The sequence below is a fragment of the Crocuta crocuta genome, unplaced genomic scaffold (assembly GCF_008692635.1).
Source record: "Crocuta crocuta isolate KB4526 unplaced genomic scaffold, BGI_CrCroc_1.0 scaffold235, whole genome shotgun sequence".
NCBI lineage: Eukaryota > Metazoa > Chordata > Mammalia > Carnivora > Hyaenidae > Crocuta > Crocuta crocuta.
This window is the reverse complement of record NW_027531285.1, coordinates 3,170,379-3,191,053: the sequence shown is the minus strand read 5'-3', so window position 1 is coordinate 3,191,053 and position 20,675 is coordinate 3,170,379. Positions and strand designations below refer to the sequence as shown.

Here is a 20,675-nt window from a genome sequence, read left to right as displayed (position 1 = left end):
CATCATTTTGGTTAGCTCTCTGTCTTTTGCTGGTTTTAAAAGCTTGCTATGCACTTTGCACCAGAGAGTACTGCTGTATTAAAGAAGGCTCTTAGACAGTCCAAGGCCTGACCTTTCAGAAAGTGTTCTTTGAATGGTGTCTCTTGGTCTCTCTTGTTGAGACTTTGGTTATTTTATTTCCCTACTCATAGTGGTATTTGGGACTCTCCACCATGTGTACTTTGGCTTGTTTCTGGAGGTAGTTCTGGAAAAGAAAACAGACACACAGGGAACAAAGGCACACAAACACACAGACAAATCCAACAAACATGCAAACTGAAAGGTAAAAAGAAAACGAAAAAAGGGGAAAAAAAGAGCAATGAGGAAAAACAACTAATAAAAATTGAAATTAAAAAAATAAAGCAGAAAAAAAGAAAAGAAAAAAACCCAAAAGACAAAGGACAGTCTAAAAGCATAAAACCACAATTTCCAGCTACAAATAAAGAGCCACGTGTATGCAGTGGTGATGGAAGAGCATATACAAAGAGAGAAATGACAGGGCACGGAGGAAGCGAAATTTGAAGAGAAATGACCAGGCTGAGAGACTAAGTGGCTTAATTCAGAGAGAGAAAGAACTATATAGTCTGATTACTCCAGAGAGAAAGAGAAAGGTAGCGGTGGAGGTGTAGAATATACATATAGAGAATGGATTAAATGTGACTGTTTAAGCAAACCAATGACCAGAGTGCCCAGTCCAGCAGAGGGGCGGTATAAGAATGAGACAAGGGAAAATATATCTGAATAGAAAGAACTGATCCAGAATTAATCACAGTAGTGCATCCATGTTGGTCTTGCCCTGGGCTCCAGTTAAAAAAAAAAAAAAAAAAAAAGGCAACTCTCTAGTGGGGATGGGCGTGGTTTGGTGTAGGCGATTCTTAGCCTCCACTGCCTCCTGAGGACCACTCCCTGAGGTCCCCCCTTGGTGGCTGTGGGGAGAAAATAGCAGCACCCCAATCCCTTCTCAAGCCAAGCATTGCAACTCACTCTTTTGGGTCTGATCTCCCTGTGCCATGGGTGTAGCCAGGGTGGGCAGTGCTCTATGTTCCAAGCCATGCCTTGTTTCCAGATCTTAGTCCATGTGCCCCACTGATACCGATCGAAATAGAAACCCGCAGTTGAGTCCCTCCAAGCAGTTTCAAGCTGGCTGCTTCCCCACTGGGGATCAAGCGGAGCCAGAAGAGCAGCTTCAGGCACGCCACTTCCCCTCCAGGTCGAGCTGGCAAGCAGAGGAGTGGTTTCTCCCAGTGTCACCTGGGACCTGTGCATCCTGCTCAAGGTCCGTTGCACAGCCGGAAACCTGATCCCTCTGTGTCCTGAGCCAAGGTTTTTCTCTTCTCCAGAGACAGGGACAGTTCCTTGAGCAGTTTCAGCTGCTGTTTCTTTTCCCTTTGACTCACCGCGGCTCACTGCAAAGGGGGCTCCCTCCCCTCCATCCATGTCTCCAGTCCTGGCCCGTTTTTATCTTTCCCAGTTCGCACTCACGCTATAAGGTTTCCTCAGCGGACTCTGTCTCCTTTTCCTCCCAAACTCCTGGATTCTGTAAGGGTTCCTATGGCTTCAGGCCTTCTCTGTTTGAGAGATGGGGGCAAGGGAAATGTACTGAGCTCCCTACTTCTCCACCATCTTGCCTCCTCCCTGAGCATACTATTTTATACTGATGATAATCTCTCAACTCTTTAAAGATATTTTTCCACTATCTTCTCCTATTACTGCTAATTCTACAATTCTAATTTATAATTTCCATTCAAATGATCTGTTTTTCTTTACAGCTGATTTTTGTCTTTGGTGTCATGATTTCACTTGATGAAAACATGACTTTCTTTTTATCGTCTTGCTTAAGATATTATGGATCTAAGAATTTATTTTTCATCAGTATTCAAAATATCTCTTAAAATATCTCCTCTACTCCACCCTCTATTCCAGGGGTTAACAAACTGGTTGCAGGCCAAAAATGGCCTGTTATTTGTTTTGTAAATAGTTTTATTTGAACAGTCATGCTCATTCACTTATAGATCTTCTCTGGCCGCTTTCCCACTACAATGGAAGAATTGAATAGGTACACAACAGAGACTGCAAAGCTTAAATATTTACTATCTAGTCATTTATAGAACACACTTATCAACCTCTGCTTATGATGGCTTCTTATAAATTTTTTTATTGTGTTTTTACTTATTTCTGAGAGAAAGAGAGAGACACACAGCATGAGCAGGGAAGGGTCAGAGCAAGAGGGAGATACAGAATCTGAAGCAGGCTCCAGGCTCTGAGCTAGCTGTCAGCACAGAGCCCAATGCAGGGCTCGAACCCACAAATCGTGAGATCATGACCTGAGCCGAAGTCGGACACTTAATTGACTGAGCCACCCAGGCACCTCATGTGATGGGTTCTTTTAACTTCTAATCTATGACGGTGAGTTAATTCTCTGATATTAGACTAAGGGTAATCTTTGGGCTTTAGTATAGTCAGGGTCTGTTTCTAATTCTGGTAGTAGTTTGAGGGTACCCCAAAGAGTCTAGACTACAGGAGGCCAAGCTCAGCTCTCCTATCTTCTGTGAGCCAAAAGCTCAGTACTCTGAAAACTGCTATCAGCATCATCCACTATTCTAACTTCAGTTTCTAAGATCCTTCCTTCCTTCCTTCCTTCCTTCCTTCCCTCCCTCCCTCCCTTTCTCCCTTCCTGGAAGAAGTGGGGGGCCTTGAAGATCACTTTGCCTCTTTGCAAAAATCATTAATGCCATAATAATTTGTTCTATCCATGACATAACTGTGCAGCAGGAAGGTGTTTACAGCATCTAGTCTTTCACAATTCTGAACATGGAAAACTGGGATATAACATTTCTGAGCCATAAAATGAGGAATAATAAATATTCCCATCTACATACATATATGTATGTTGGTGGGGGGAATGAGAGTATTATTTTAACAGTATAAACAAACCAATTCAGACATATTCATCTATTCAATGTGTAAACGCCTCATGTGTGCCAGATAGTATACTGAGCAAACAGGATAAACCTTGACCAGCCTAAAGTAAACCTACCTACCATTATTCCACTTACTCCCTTTAACAGACTTATCACTAGAATTTGAGGGGGGTGGAGGGCGAGGAGAGGAGACTGACCTTCCCAGCTAAACTCAAGTCTCCACAAGAGCCAAAACTGTGTACACCTAATGTAGTGATGTATCTTCAGGATCTGACAGAAGGTAGGTATTTAATAAATGTTTATTATGACAGGATTATCCTCAGGAAACTTAGAAGGTAGAATCTGATTTTTCTTACCTCCTAGACATTCTTAGTTTTAACAGGGCAACGAAACAATTTGAGTCTCTGAGAAGCTAGATATATGACTATATAATATATCCTTCTATCACTGATTTGATGAAAAAATTTACTCTGTCCCTAGAGAAAATAAAGATCTTCAAAGATCTTGGTTTTTTTTAAGGTGTTTCACATATTTAGATTTAACTCAGAGTCATATTCTGAAGCCATTTAAAAAAACTGCAGGACACCTGGGTGGCTCAGTGGGTTAAGCGTCTGACTTCAGCTCAGGTGTTGATCTCGTGGTTCTTGGCTCTGTGCTGACAGCTCAGAGCCTGGAAGCTGCCTCAGATTCTGTGTGTTTATCTCTCTCTCTCTGCCCATCCCCCACTTATTCTCTCTCTCTCTCTCTCTCTCTCTCTCTCTCTCTCTCTCTCAAAAAATAAATAAATAAAACATTAAAAAATTGTTTCCACACTGTATTCACTATTACTAAGTAACAAATTATCCTGGGGTGTCTCAGTCAGTTAAACGTCCATCTTCAGCTCAGTCATGATCTCATGGTTTGTGGGTTCAAGCCCCGCATCAGGCTTGAACAGCTAGCTGTTGACAGCTAGCTCAGAGCCTGGAGCCTGCTTCGGATTCTGTATTTCCCTCTCTCTCTGACCCTCCCCTGCTTACGTTGCCTCTCTCTCTCACTCTCAGAAATAAATAGAAACATTAAAAAAATTTTTTTTTAAAAAGCTGCCTCAGATTCTGTGTCTCCCTCTCTCTCTCTCTGCCCATCCCTCACTCTGTCTCTCTCTCAAAAATAAAAAATAAAACATAAAAAAATTGTTTCCACACTGTATTCTCTATTGCTAAGTAACAAATTATCCTGGGGTGCCTGGGTGGCAGGTGCCTATGGTTTCGCAGTTCATGGATTCGAGCCCCGCATCAGGCTCTCTGCTGAAAGCTCAGTGTCTGGAATCTGCTTAGGATTTTATCTCCCTCTGTCTCCACCCCTCCCCTCCTGTGTGGATGCTCTATCTCAAAAATAAACATTAAAAAAAAGTCATGGGGTGTCTGGGTAGCTCAGTTGGTTAAGCACCCAACTTCAGCTCAGGTCATTATTTCACAGTTCGTGACTTCGAGGGGATTCTGTGTCCCCCTCTCCCTGCCTGTATCCTGCTTATGCTCTGTCTCAAAAATAAATAAGCACTGTTTTACATGTTTTGGTCTTTATTATTTATTTCTAGGAGAGAGAGAGAGACAGCATGAGCAGCGGAGGGTCAGAGAGAGAGGGAGTCACAGACTGAAACAGGCTCCAGGCTCTGAGCTGACAGTCAGCACAAAGCCCTACGCAGGGCCCGAACACACGAACCATGAGATCATGACCTAAGCGAAAGTCGGACGCTTAACCGACTAAGCCACGTAGGCGCCCCGTAATAAGCACTGTTTTAAAAGTCACAAATTATCCTAAAGTTTTGTCACTTAAAATAACAATAACCATTTATTACTGCTCAGTTTCTATGGGCCAGTAAGTTGGGAGGGGCTAGACAATCCCTTAAATGGTATCTAATATGCACAGCTAACAAGCTGGTGCTGAGAGGTGTAAAGAGGCCTCAGTTCCTATCCATTTCGGAGTTTTTACAGGGCTTCTTCAGTCTTCACATTGGTGACATGTGAGAACATAATTCGAGAGACAAGGGGAAAAGCTGAAATGTCTTTTATGTCCAAGTCTTTGAGGTCCTATACCATTATTGTTGCCATATTCTGTCACAGACCATCTCTGATTCAATGTGGGAGGGACCACACAAGGTGCAAATACCAGAAGGTAAGGATGCTTGGGACCATTCTGGAGGCTGGCCAACATACAGATATGTATGTTTACAACAAAATTTTAGAAACAAAATGAGTGTATTAGGTTACATGTTGTTAACATGTAACAACCAGGTGTTCTAAATCCCAAATCTTTCCACTTTATCACACTATGAGTCAATGTGCAATAACTGACAAAGTTCCCATCTCCTATCGTGTAACAAAATTAATTTCAGAATTTACAAAAGAAATTTCTAATTATGTAATAAAAGTATAAGAAGAAAATAGATAATGGAAACACAGAGTACAGAAAACATTCTGAACATAAAAAAAGTTGGAAAAATTTTAACGACAGAAAAAATATTAAACTATAAATAAGTCAAAACCAAGAATAAAAAAGTGACAAATGATTAGGAGAAAAAAGTTCTTATAAATCAGTGAGAAAACAAGGAACCATCAAAAAAAATACAAAGATTATAAGACAATCACAAATGATAAAATATGAATGATCAATAAGTATGTGCGTTTTTCAATTATTAAAGAAATGTTTTGTTAAGAATAACCTTCATTTTTTAAAATTTATTAGTATGGCAAATATTTCCAAATGGGTACTCTCATATACTTTGTTGTGTGTACAAATTAGTGTAACATTTCAGGAAGGCAAGTTAGACTAAGCTATGCATAGCTGGAGGCTTCAAACTGCTCACTCCTTCTCACCTAGTAATATGAATCACAAAAATCTTTCTAAAATAATAGAAATATGTGGGGCGCCTAGGTGGCTCAGTCGGTTAAGCGTCCGACTTCGGCTCAGGTCATGATCTCACGGTTCATGGGTTCAAGCCCCACATCGGGTTCTATGCGGACAGCTAGCTCAGAGCCTGGAGCCTGTCTTCAGATTCTGTGACTCCCTTTCTCTCTGACCCTCCCCTGCTCACGCTATATCTATCTCTCTCTCAAAAATAAATAAAACATTAAAACATATTTAAAAAGAATAGAAATATGGTTATATCACTCGATATGAAAATACTATTTGTTCAAAACCATGTTTTAATATATCTTAGTCTGTGCTGATACTAAGGAAATTTTAAAAAAGAGAACTTGAGACTTAGTACACTAAAATTAATATTAGCTAAGTATGTAAGATGAAAATAAATTTTTAACTAATAAATTTGATTTATGCTCTGTCCTCAGTAAGAAATGACACACATCTCTACAGTGTTTCCCTATCAATCGATATAAGGAGATAATTTTCAAATTATCTGATTATTGTAAAACATAGGAGACATAATTCAACTGAAAGTGAACTTAATGGATTTCAAAATGCTTTCCTCAACAAAAGCTAAGTTCTCAGTTCTACTAACATCATAAAAAAACTCAGGGTAGTTCCCAGTGTTTGAGTAGCAGCCACTTAACTCCTCCCTTGGGTGTTTAAAGTAGCTCTCTCAGTTTCAAAATTGAAATACGAAATGAAGTTCTATACACACTCTGATGTATAGACTTTTCACCCATGAATAGTGACAAAGATTCTTTCCTCAAACAAACTGTAGTCAGGTTCCTCTGAGCCATCTTCTCAAGTAGGACTCAACCTTCACCTATAAAAACTGCAAACACTCCACACAAATGATCTCATCCACCACCTCTCCTGCAAATTAAAAAAATCTGAATATACACTATGTTGGTTCTAACAACTCAGGGATGACTGTAGCCCCACTTAAGTACCTGTGTAAGAAAGCTCAGGGCTGCTTAAAGAATTTACTGTTTGTTCCAGTCTACCCCTATATACCATTTACAATGGTAAACCCTTCCTTTGTCCCTTTGAGATGTACACCTGACCCCTGAACAGTGCAGGGTTTAGAAGCGCTGACTCCCAGTACAGCTGAAAATCTGCCTATAATTTTTGACTCCCTTCAAATTTAACTATTAATAGCCTACTGATAGCCAGAAGCCTTACAGATAACAGCTGGCTAACATATATTTAAAATGATATATGTATTATATACTGCATTCTTACAATAAAGCTAGGAAAAAAGAAAAATATTACTAAGAAAATCATAAGGAAGAGAAAACACCATTCAAACCTGTGTTGTTCAAAGGCCAACTGTGTATGTTGTCTCCTGTAACTCAGGAATGTCTTTATCAAGGACCTGAAAGCCACTCTTATGAAATGTAATCATCAGGAAGGACAGGGCCTAAGATTCACAGTTCAAGTGGGAGAACAGAATTGTAACTAGGAGAGAAAACTGGCCTAATCACATTTACACCAATCAATGCTTCGTAATTTTTTACTTCTCTAACTCTACTTAGCTTCCACCCACCTCTCTACTCCCTCATTCTCCCTTTGAAATGCCCAATTATTTCTGTACACAAAGAAGCTGAGTTCAGATCAAACTGGACCATCTTCCTTATTGCAACAGTATCGTACTGATTAAAATCTGTCCTTGCCACTTTAACTAGTATTAGGCTTTATCTTTGATAATAAAGGGATTTTTCCTATGTGATTTAAGAAATAGTGGAATTTAGAGAAAGAAATACAGGGGCGCCTGCGTGGCTCAGTCAGTTGAGTGTCCGACTTCGGCTCAGGTCATGATCCTGCAGTCCATGGGTTCAAGCCCAGCGTCGGGCTCTGTGCTGACAGCTCAGAGCCTGGAGCCTGCTTCAGATTCTGTGTCTCCCTCTCTCTCTCTGTCCCTCCCCTGCTCACTCTCTGTCGCTGTCTATGAAATGAAATGAAATGAAATAAATAAATTAAAAAAAGAAAAGAAAGAAATACATCTCAGGTATCAGTATCCATGGCTGGTTACATACCACATACCTCTGCAGAGCCAATTAAATAACTTCCAAAATTTAGAATGGCATTTAGGTGATCTGAACACATAACTAAAGGTTGAAATGCAAATGAGGCTTAAATCCACAAAAGCTCTGAGACAATATTTCAGAGTTATCACATGAGCAAAAACTTTGGAAACTATCCAATTAGCTTATAACAAGAAAAAAATGACGGTAAATAGTGGAAGACTCACTGGGATATAAATGGGAAGTTAAAAGAATTTACCTAGTAAGCTACAGTTAGATTTTTGGGGGGGGGAATAAAAAGATGATTTTATGTTGATTTTGTTGTGGGTTTTATTTAAAGCTATAACAATTCATATTACACCACGAAGGTTGAAAAATAAGTATCTTCAAAACTGGGAGAAATACCTATTCAAATGAATTAAGTCTCTACCCTCACCTAAAATGTATCAGGAAAAAGGATACTAAAAACATGAACTTATGAGAAGAAAATGTCAAGGCCTTGAGAACAGGAAATTAGCCTTATAAATTTGAAGAGGAACAATGTCCAAGTACCAAGCCAACAGGCTAAATCAAAGGCATCCAAGAATGTGATCAAAAATGAAGGTATTTTTAAATTCTACAAAGCCATCTTGACTTTAGAACCACATGAACTTTTCATTATTCTAATTAAAAATAAAAAGATAAGCATCAGAAAATCTGTGTTCTAGTCAAAACTCTGCAATTAACTTCTGTTCTTGAGCAAGCCACTTACCTTAGAAGTTATTTAATAAATAAAATGAGTCATTGGGATAAGAGGACCCACAAGTTTCTACTACCTTTAAAGCACTATGATTCACAAGCTTTAATTTTAAAAATTAATTTACTTGTCTTTTGTTGTAAGCTGATTTATGTCCCCTTACCCCCAAATTCAAATATTTAAGTCTGAGCCCCTGGTACCTCAGAAGGTGATTCTATTTGGAAATAGCATCTTTAAACAAAGGTAATTAAATTAAAATGAGGTTACTAAGGTTCCCTTCATCCAATAATGACTGATGTCCTTTTAACGGGAGGAAACCTGGATACGGACACATGCGCAGAGGGAAAACCATATGAATATAAGAAGATGGACATCTATAAGCCAAAAGAGAGGAGTACCCAGAAGAAAAGGTGTCAAATGTTGACACCTTGATTTCAGCCTTCTAGCTGCAAGAATTGTGAGAAAATACATTTCTGTTCTTTAAGGCATCCAGTCTTTGGTATTTGGGTATGGCAGCCCTGGTAAGCTAATATACCTTTAAATTATTCAAAATAATTACAGACTGCCTACGGACTACAGGATGCTGCTACTAGCATTTCTGAATCCAGCAACCTCAGAAATGTATGAATGTTTACAAAAGAAGAGAAAGGGAAAGGGAAAAACACCTAACATTAAGAGAGCTAAGCAGAATACAAAACTGAATACAATCCCAATTCTTATAAGCACACAAACAAAATTCACCAAATTTTTGGCAGTTATTATCTGTGGGTTGTGAGTTATGAGAAATAATTATGTGCACTAAAAAAGAGTTCCCATGCATGACCATACACAAGATCATTCCTTCAGTTTTAGGAGAGGAGATGTTCTGCCTAATTCATGGAAACAAATATAGAAGGTCAAGTACAACAAGGAGACAGAAGAATATGCTCCAAACAAGAACAAGACAAAACCTCAGAAAAAGAACTAAATGAAATGGAGAAAACCAATCCACCTGATAAAGAGCTCAAAATAATGGTCATAAAGATGCTCACTGGACTGGAGAGTAAAGTGGATGAACTTAGTGACAATTTCAACAAAGAAATAGAAAATATAAAACAACTAATCTCGATTGAAGAATACAAAAACAAAAATGAAAAATACACTAGAGGGAATAAACAGATTAGACAATACAGAAGAATAATTCAGTGATATGGAAGGAATGGGTAACAGCACCCATACTGAACAGCAAAAAGAAAAATAAAATTTTTAAAATTGAGGATAAGGTATGGGATCTTGGACAACATCAAGCAAACAAACATTTACATTATATAGGTCCCAGAAGGAAAAGAGAGAGAGGGACAGAAAACTTATTTGAGAAATAACTACTGAAAACTTCCCCAACCTGGAGAAGGAAATAGACATCATGATTCAAGAAACACAGAGGGTTCCAAACAAGATGACCCAAGGGTCCCACCACAACACATACAAATTAACATATCAGGGGTTTCTGGGTAGCTCAACTGGTTAAGCATCAGGTCATGATCTCAAGATTCACGAGTTTGAGCCCTGCATTGGGCTCTGTGCTGACAGCTCTGAGCCTGGAGCCTGCTTCAGATTCTATATATCCCATAAAAATTAACGTATCAGGGGTTTCTGGGTAGCTCAATTGGTTAAGCGTCAGGTCATGATCTCAAGATTCACGAGTTTGAGCCCTGCATCGGGCTCTGTGCTGACAGCTCCGAGCCTGGAGCCTGCTTCAGATTCTATATATCCCTCTCTCTCTACCCCTCCCTGTATCTCTCTCAAAAGCAAACATTAACAAAAGTTTTTAAAAAATTAATATATCAAAGATTAAAGATAAAGAAAAAAAATTTTAAAGCAGCAAAAGAAAAGCAACTAGTAACATACATTAAAAAATCATAAGACTATCAGCCGATTTTTCAGAAGAAATTTTGCAGACCAGAAGGGAGTGGTATGATATATTCAAAGCGCCAAAGGAAAAACCTACAGCCAACCAAGAACACTGTACGTGGCAAGGTTATTATTTAGAATACAGGGGCTTCCCAGACAAACAAAAGTTAAAGGAGTTCATCACCACTAAAATGGCTTTATAAGAAATGTTATAGGGACTTCTTTAATGGAAAAGAAAAGGCCATAATTACAAGTAAGAAAATTATGAATAAAAACATGTAAAATATGTCAATATATACATAAAACATGGAGGAGAGGATCAAGAAAGAAGTTCTTTTAGAATGTGTTTGAACTTAGGTGACCATCACTTGAATACAGACTGCTATATCCTTAAGATCTTATATATGAAAATCATGGTAACCGCCAATCCAAAAACTGTTAATAGCTACACAAAAAATTGAGAGTAAGAAAATCAAGCATAACCTAAAAAAAGTCATCAATAACAAAGATAGAGAGCTAGAGAAGAATAAAGAACAGAGAAGAGATACAAAAACAACCAGAAAACAATGAACAAAATGTGAATAAGAACATGCCTATCGATAATTATTTTAAATGTAAGTGGACTAAATGTTCCAATCTAACAAAAAGAGGGAGATTGAATGGATTAAAAAACAAGACCTATCTATATGCTATTGAAGAGACTCACTTCAGACCTAAAGATACATGCAGAACAAAAGGAAAAGGATAGAAAAAGATATTCAATGGAAGTGGTGAAAAAAAAAAAAGCCAAGGTAGCAGTGTTTACATCAGACTAAACAGACTTTTGAAGACTGTAAAAGACACAAAAAAGGGCATTACATAAGATAAAGGGAACAATTCAACAAGAGGATTTAACAACTGTAAATATCTATACACCCAACACTGAAACACCTAAATATATAGAGCAAATATTAACATAAGGGAAAACTTAAAACATAAGGGAAAAACTGACAATAATACAAAAAATAGTAGGAAACTTTAGCACCCCATTTACATCAATGGGTAGATCATCCAGACAGAAAATCAAAAAGCAGTATTTGAATGAGACATTAAATAAGATGGACTGAATAGATACATGCACAACATTACATCCCAAAACAACAGGATATGTATTCTTTTCAAGTGTATATGGAACATTCTCCAGGATAGATCATGTTGGGCCACAAAACAAGTCTTAATAAATTTAAGAAGACTGAAATCACATCATGCATCTTTTTGACCACAATTGGTCAAATCTAGTATAAAACTAGAAATCAATTACAAAACAAAACAGAAACAAAAAGAAAACAAACAAACAAAAAAACCCATGGAGGCTAAATAACATGCTACTATACAACCAACCAATGGCTCAATGAGGAAATCAAAAAATACATGGACACAATTGAAAATGAAAACACAAAAGTCAGTCCAAAATTTTGGGATACCGCAGAAGCAGGTTCTGGGGGGAAATTTATAGCAATACAGGCCTACCTCAAGAAACAAGAAAAATCTCAACTACACCATCTATCCTTACACCTAAAAGAACCAGATGATGAAGAACAACAAAGCCCAAAGTTAGAAGAAAGAAAATAAAGGATAAAACAAAATTGCCAGCAGTATCAAGGGAAAAAGAATTAAATCACAAATGAAAGAGAAGTAACAACTAACACAATATAAATACCAAGGATTGTAACAGACTATTATAAAAAATTATATGTCAACAAACTGGATAACCTAGAAGAAATGGATAAATTCTAGAAACCTACAATATTCCCAAACTGAATAAGGAAGAAACAGAATATCAGAACAGACCAATTACTAGTAACAAAATTGAATCAGTAATCAAAAAACTCCCAATAAACAAAGAACCAGATGGATTCACAGGAGAACTCTACTGAACACTTACAGAAGAGTAAATACCTATTCTCCTCAAACCAGTCCAAAAAATAGAAGAGGAGGGAAAACCTGCAAATACATTCAACAAGGCCAGAATTACTCTATTAAAAAAACCAAAGACACTACATAAAAAGAAACCTACAGGCCAATATTCCGGACAAACACAATAACAATAACAACAAGAAATAACAAGTATTATGAAGAATGTACTGTTGTGAAAATGTGCACTGTTGTGGGAATGTAAGTTAGTGCAGTCACTATGGAAAACAATATGGAGGTTTGTCAAAACATTAAAGATAGAAATATTATATGATCTAGTAATTCTACTACTGGGCATTTAGCCAAAGAAAACAAAAACACTAACTGGAAGAGAGACATGAATCCCTACGTTCACTGCAGTATTATTTGCATTTGCCAAGACAGGGAAGCAACCCATGTCCATCAATAGATGAATGGATAAAAAAGATGTGGGGGTGTATGGGTGGCTCAGTCAAATAAGTGTCCAACTCCTGATTCCGGCTCAGGTCATGATCTCACGGCTTGTGAGTTCAAGCCCTGTGTCAGGCTGACAGTGTGGAGAGCCTGCTTGGAATGCTCTATGTCTTTTCCTCTCTCATGGCCCCTCCTCCAAAAATAAACAAAACTTAAAAATTAACTTAAAAAAAATGTGAGGTGTACATATATATATACATGTGCATATGCGTGTGTATATATTACACATATATGCATGTATATACACACAATGGAATATTACTTAGCCATAAAAAAGAATGAGATCCTGCTATCTGCAACAACATGGACAGACCTAGAGGGTAATATGTGAAGTGAAAGAAGTCAGAGAAAGACAAACACCATATGATTTCACTTACATGTGGAATCTCAAAAACAAACAAACCAAAAAAGGAGAAATAGACACATAGATACAGAGAACAAACTGATGGCTCCCGGAGGGGAAAGGATGGGGGATGGACAAAAATGGGTGAAGGAGTGGGAGGCATAGGCTCCAAGTTATGGAACGAGTAAGTCACAGGCATAAAAGGTACAGCATAGGAAATATGGTCAGGGGTATTTTAACAGTTTTGTATGGTGACAGTGATTACACTTGTGGTAAGCACAGCATAATAATAATATAGAGTTGTTAAATTACTATGTTGTATACTTGAAACTAATATAACACTGTACAGCAACTAAACTTAAAAAAAAAAAAGAGGTCTCATGCAAATAAATACTTGTTCCGATGCAGGCATATAAATTGGTTAAACCAAACATAATTCTGAAATAACAGAAATTAACTGAGGTATTATATATTTACATTAATAATGCTATATAGCCAAGAAAAAAAGCACAAATCAGGCCAGGCAGGGTATTATATGCTTCCAGGACCTACTACTTATTTCTATAACCAAGATAGAATTGCATGACCAAAAGCCATGGCATAGCAGAAAACTAAACTTTCACTGCTTCAAAAGAGCATTTTTTTTAAACATCTGTACACATAAAAATTAGAAAGGCTTTTACATTTCTTTGATTCATAACTCCATATGTCCAAAAACTACATCAAACACAGATTTTTAGGTTATATGCAGATTTTTGTTAAAAACAGGAAAAAAAACTTTAAAACCTCAACTCATTACTTAAAACATTCGCATTTTAACCTGTAACTCAGCATACCTTTTGGAAATGAGAAAATTTCTAAGGAAATAAGAAGTACACAGTAAGATATGTATATATATGTATCTGAACGGGGCACTGGTTTGAGTGAACTAGTGGATCGCCCAATATTTTAAGAATTTGCTAAGAGAAATGAACTCTTACCCAGAATTATGAACAAAGGGATATCCCAAGAGTTTAGCATGCAATGATAGGAGATTTACAAATAACTGAAGCTTAAACCATCTTACCCAGGCTAGAAAAATTTAATATCATGAAAACATTATGTTCATATTATATTGTTAAATGAAAAAAGCAAGGGATAAACCAATAGATACAAAAAAAAAAGAAATATATATCTATGAACAGGAAAAAGACAAGAGACCAAGTTATTAGGAGTGGTTATCCTCGGATAGTAGAATTACAGATACTTTATATTCCTCTGATTGCGTATATTCTCTGTATTTTCTATAATGAATGAGTTATATAATAAGGAAAGAAAATCTGAGTTAGAATTTATTCTGTACAAATTACCAACAAAACGTATAGGCTCAAATTATGATCATCTTGTCAAATTTTAAAGTATGTAATAAGTCAATAATAAATCACTGATAATCACTGATAATAGGGTACTCATGAATAAGATCATTTTGTAAATCTGTTAGGTCGAGAAAGGCCAGATATTTCCTATTTCATATAACACCACAAACTTAAAAGCAATCACAGGCAATAACTAAAAGTTCTCTTTTATAAATACAAAACTAGTCTTTGCTGTTGGAGTTCAGGATACTTTGAAAAGAGTCTAAAAGATGTTTTTAAAGAAATATTAGAACAAAAACTTACATTTTCTATTGTGTGTTAACAGAGCTTGTTTCAGATCTATTGTTGCTCTTCCTAATAAAGCATCTGCTTTTAAAGTATAATGACTCCAAACTCGAAATTCCAATGTAGTCTGTGGGGTCACATTTCTGTATGGGTAAAATTGTAACAAAAATACAGGAGTATACGTTTACTTCAATAATTTTTAAAAAGCCATGAATTCAGTTTGAGAAAAAATATTGTATGAAACAGTAAACTATCTGAAGTATAAATAAAAACAATGGTTTACTTTCATGTATATTAGGACTTCAGTAACTAGTTAAGAATTTTTATAATTAGCAAACCAAAACAGTAACAATAGATCAAGAGTCCTGGTGAGATTTCACAATAACACTACTTCTATTTGAACAAATCCCTAAAGACTTAAGACAACTGATGGCATTAGTTTTAATACTTTTACTATGCCAAATTTATAACGTTATGTTTCAAATGACAAAATTAGGGATAACTGATTTTCTACACTATTTATTTTTACAAACAGTAACAGAAAATATGGCTATATGGAATGACTTAGTTAATAAAGCAAAAAGCAAGAATTACTATGCTTCCTCTCTAAAGAAAATAAAATTAACCCAAAATCTCTTCATACTTAAAACTGTATGTTCACACTAGAAAACAGCACTCCTACTTTGAAGTCATCCTACAACTACAACAACAGAACAATCACAAAAGCATTCCAAGCAAACTCCCCCTTTTGGAAATTTTGCATTCTCTACACAAGGTACTTACACGGTTAGCTGTTCATCCCATTTGGGATTAGAAGAACTACTGGATTTTGCTGTTTTCTTGGTTTCTCCATCTACAACTAGTTCTGTATATATTGCTGTTCCAAACCAGTTCTTTTTTCTTTTCAGTTTGGCACTAGAAACTAACAGAAACATGATAATCACTAGTGAATACAGGTAAACAAATAGTATTTTCTAGTAATAAATCAATAAAAATGGGAACTGTGCTTCTTAATCAACTCTTTTCATTGGAGAATGAAGAAACAATTCAAAAGGGCTATTATTGATAATTCCAGAGAATCATTTGAATTTAATAGTTTTCCAGAAATAAAATTCATATACCATATGATCTACCCATTTAATCTCTATAATTCAATGATTTTAATATATTCACAGTTGTAGAACCATCACCGTAAGTAAATTAAAAACATATTCATCACCCCAAAAAGAAATCCCACACAGTCACCCTATCTCCTCCCAGGCCAACCCCCTCAGCCCTAGGCAACTACCAATTACTCTCCATTTCTATATATTTGCCTATTCTGAACATTTCACAGAAATGGATTCATATGATGTATGGTTTTTTGTGACGGTGTTCTTTCACACTTGGCACTCTTTCAGGGTTCATCCATGATGTAGCAGGTATCAGTACTTCATTCCTTTTATTGACAAATAATATTCCACTGTATGGGTATCCTTTTTATTTGCCCATTCATCAGGTGATAGAGATCCAAGTTATTTCTAATTTCTGTGTATGTGCATAATACTGCTACAAACATTCATGCACAAGTGCTTGTGTGGACATATGTTTTCATTTCTCTTGGTATACACCTAGGAATGGAACTGTTGTGTCATATGATAACTCTGTTGAATAATGCCAGACTGTTTTCCAAATTAGCTGTACCATTTTACATTCCCACCAGCAGGATATAAGGGTTCCAATTTTTCCACATCTTTGCCAACCATTTGAATTTAATACTAAACTATTATTAATACTATTATTAATACTGAATAGTTTTAAAAACTATTGCCCAAGTTCATAATTTTCAGAAGGCAAGTATGAAACACTACCTATTGTGCACAGGTTAATAGGTATGTTGAATCTGAAGATACTTACCTTTCTCTTGATGTTTGATGCAGTTCAGTATTAAATTCAAATGGTTGGCAAAGATGTGGAGAAATTGGAACCCTTATATCCTGCTGGTGGGAATGTAAAATGGTACGCTGAGCGAAATAAGGCAGAGAAGGACAAATACCATATGTTTGCATGCATAGGAGGATTAGGAGGAACTTAACGGAGGACCATGGGGGAGGAGAAGGGGAAAAATAGTCGGGGTGAGGGAGGGAGGCAAACCATTAGAGACTCTTGAATGCCGAGAACAAACTGAGGACAGATAGGGTGGGAGAGGGGAAGGGGGGTGATGGGCATGGAGAAGGGCACTTGTGGGGATGAGCACTGGGTGTTTGTTATATGGAAACCAACTTGACAATAAACTGTTTAAAAAATAAATTAAAAAATAAAAAATAATTTTAAAAAACCGACTTTATCTGGTTTATTGGTTTCGCAAAAAAGGGAAGTATTTGCTTTTTCAAATAAAAATATTAATATCAAAATGTCACTGAAAAATTAATCATAACCCTCACAGAAAGTGAATTTCTATCAAATTTACCTGATTTGGAGGAAGACCTATATAATTTAAGCTAAGCAATTAGTTTTAAATAATTTTTACAACTACTAATTCAAATAAGGAATATTTATTTTCAGGGCAAAGTACTGACTACTAAGCAGTAATAACAACTTATCAAGATCACCTCTATCATCTATTACCTATGAATACTGTGGGTCTGAGATGAGAAAGAAATGCTTCCTCCATGCCACATCTGTATCACATGTTAAGGATAGGAACATGAGCTAATGTAGGTTTCCATTTACTGTGAGAAAATAGTAACAAATAAGTCACACAAACAAATCACTGAAATACAAAGTGATAAATGCTGGAGCAAGAGTATCTGAAATATAGTAGATCTTCAATTAACATCTGAAGTACAGCAAGAGAGACTCAAAGGAAATACTATACTTAAGGACTGGCAACATAAAACAATCAAAGAGTGTTCACTGATATGCCTGAAGTGCTATTATCAGGGTCTTGGCAAAACTCATTCCCATCCTTCTGTTGCAAATTCAGTACCACTGGAGTGACATAGAGAAGGCACAGACATCTGTCTCTCAAAAAATCCCTCAACCAACATTCTTCACTCCAAATCAAAGAGTAGTTTCCTTGAAATAAACAGGTCTTATCAATACACTAGAAGGGGAAGGCAGTACTGCATGGTGTTAAAAGCAACGGGTATCTTTTCAACAAATGGTGCTGGCATTAACTGGATAGCTACATGCAAAAATATTAATGCAAGCATGAAAGTAACATCCTTCATAAAAATTAACTCAAAATGTATCACAGATGTAAATGTAAAACATAAAACTATAAAACTCTTAGAAGACGAGAAAATCTAAATGACCTTGGGTACACTGATGCTTTTTTAAATGCAACACCAAAGGCATGATCCATGAAAGAAACAACTGATAAGCTGTACTTCATTAATGTTAAGAACTTCTGCTCTAGAAAAGACAATGTCAAGAGAATAAAAAGACATATCACAGACTGGGAGAAAATATAGGCAAAAGAGACATTTGAAAAAAAAAAAAAAAAACTATTGTCCAAAATATACACAGTACTCTTAAAACTCAACAATAAGAAAACAAACTGATTTTTAAAAAATGGGCCAAAGACCTTAACAGCACCTCACCAAATAAATATGTAGACAGCAAATAAGCATATGAAAAGCTGTTGAACATGTTATCAGAAAAAAAAAATTAAAGCCATCATGAGATACCACTATACACATATTAAAATGGCCAAAATCTGGAATACTAGCAACACTAAATACTGAGGAGAATGTGGAGGGAGAGGAACTCTTAATCAGTGCTGATGGGAATGCAAAACGGTATGGTCACTTTGAAAAACAGTTTACTGGTTTCTTATAAACTAGACACAGGCTTATCATATGATCCAGGAATTGTACTCCGTGGTATTTATCCAAGGGAGCTGAGAACTTGTATCTACACAAAAAACTGCACATGGATATTTATAGTAGTTTTTTTCATAACTGCCAAAACTTAGGAGCAACCAAGATATCCTTCAGTAGGTGAATGAATAAACAAACTGTGGTACACCCAGACAATGGAATATTATGCATCAATAAAAAGAAATAAGCTATCAAGTCACAGATAAACCTAGAGAAAAGTTAAATACATATTTAAGTTTCATTTAGCTTTACTAAATGAAAAATGTCAATCTGAAATGGCTATATACTACATAATTCCAACTATATAACATTCCAGGAAAAATAGTAAAAAGACTAGAGGCTGCCAGGGTTTGGGGGATGGGTGCAAAATGAATAGATGGAGCACAGAGGAATTTTAGGGCAGTGAAAATACTTTGTATGTTACTGTAATGATGGATACAGGTCATTCTACAATTGTCCAAACCCATAGAACATAGGGGAACAATAGTATCTGATTCTTAGGATTAGTGAATGAAAGCCTGCAAGTACTATTATTATCAATGAATGCCTGGCACCCACTATGGTAACTATTACTCTATTATTATTATTATTATTTACTGTATAGTATTAACTCTTCTGAGTTAATTACAGATACATTCAAAATACATCCATTTTATACCTTTTACTGGCAAAATTTTCAATAATACTAGGTGCTAGCAAGGTAAAGAAAGTGATTTTTTAAAAATACAATTTTGGCAAAAATTAATTTGATAGTTATAGTTATATAGTTTTATAAAGTTATTTATATTAATTAGTAATATAAACAACTAAAATGCTATGATTTTAAGTAACTAAAAGATAACCTTGTTAATTCAAATAAGAATTCTAATTAGTGAAATACACAGGATAAACTTTATTTTCCCATTTAATAAGTTTCCTTTGGTGTTATACACAAATGTCCTCTCCTGTAAGATTACGTAAATACTGAAAATCTATAAAAGTCCTGTGTTATGCGTGTATATAAAGAGAAAGCATTTAAGAAATTCTCTCATAATAATGCCTCCCTCCCCAAAATCTAGTAATAAACTTAATAAACGTAGAGGATCTGCATGAAGATAACTAGAAAACCTCACTGACAGACATAAAAGATTGAAGGGAATGACACGATGTATTCCTGTATTTGGCAGTTTTAACACTGAAAGATTTCAATTATCTCTAATTTAATATGTTATTTTTTTAACATTTATTTATTTTTGAGAGAGAGACATAGTGAGAGCAGGGGAGAGTGGGAGAGAGAGAGACGGAGACACAGATCTGAAGCAAGCTCCAGGCTCTGAGCTGTCAGCACAGAGCCTAATGCAGGGCTCGAACTCATGAACTGTGAGATCATGACCTGAGCTGAAGTTGAACGCTTAACTGACTGAGCCACCCAGGTGCCCCTAATACGTTATTTTTAAATGATCTAAATGAAAACACTAACACTGGTTTTGAGGGAGTTTGGGGAGAGCATGGCAGCAGGGGAAAAGGGAAGGTGCGACTCAAAAATTCAATGAAAGGTTAAAAAAAATAGAGAATGGTGAAGATACATTTTTAAAATAGCAAGTAATGAGACTCCTCCCAAAATATTTTTTAAAGTACTATAAAATGAAAAAAAAATTAAAGTACTATAAAATGAAAATTCAAATTATCTGACTACGATGTATGAACAGAGATGAAAAAAACCAGAGTAAGATGTTTGTATATAATGGTGGCATTTCAAATCAATAAGAAACGGTAGATTATTCCATAAATGTTGAAGCATTTGAAAATAAGGCTAAAGAAAGTTAAGGAAAAGTTAAAACACTCATGCAAAATTATGATACGTATGATCACAACTTAATTTAAAAGGTGGAAAGTATTAGAAGACACAACAGCTAAAAAAATTACAAAT

At 36.0% G+C, this 20,675-nt stretch overlaps 1 protein-coding gene across 6 annotated transcripts in view; it reads right to left on the bottom strand.

Annotated features, from left to right (window-relative positions):
• Positions 1-20,675, bottom strand: part of WWP1 (WW domain containing E3 ubiquitin protein ligase 1) — a 134,309-nt gene that overhangs the window by 76,012 nt on the left and 37,622 nt on the right. For all 6 annotated transcript variants that reach the window (XM_077771292.1, XM_077771290.1, XM_077771295.1 and 3 more), the window contains 2 exons: positions 15,687-15,825; positions 14,922-15,046 (listed from right to left, as the gene is read on the bottom strand). In XM_077771292.1, the coding sequence (XP_077627418.1) occupies positions 14,922-15,046; positions 15,687-15,825 (264 nt within the window). The remainder of the gene's footprint in view (positions 1-14,921; positions 15,047-15,686; positions 15,826-20,675) is intronic.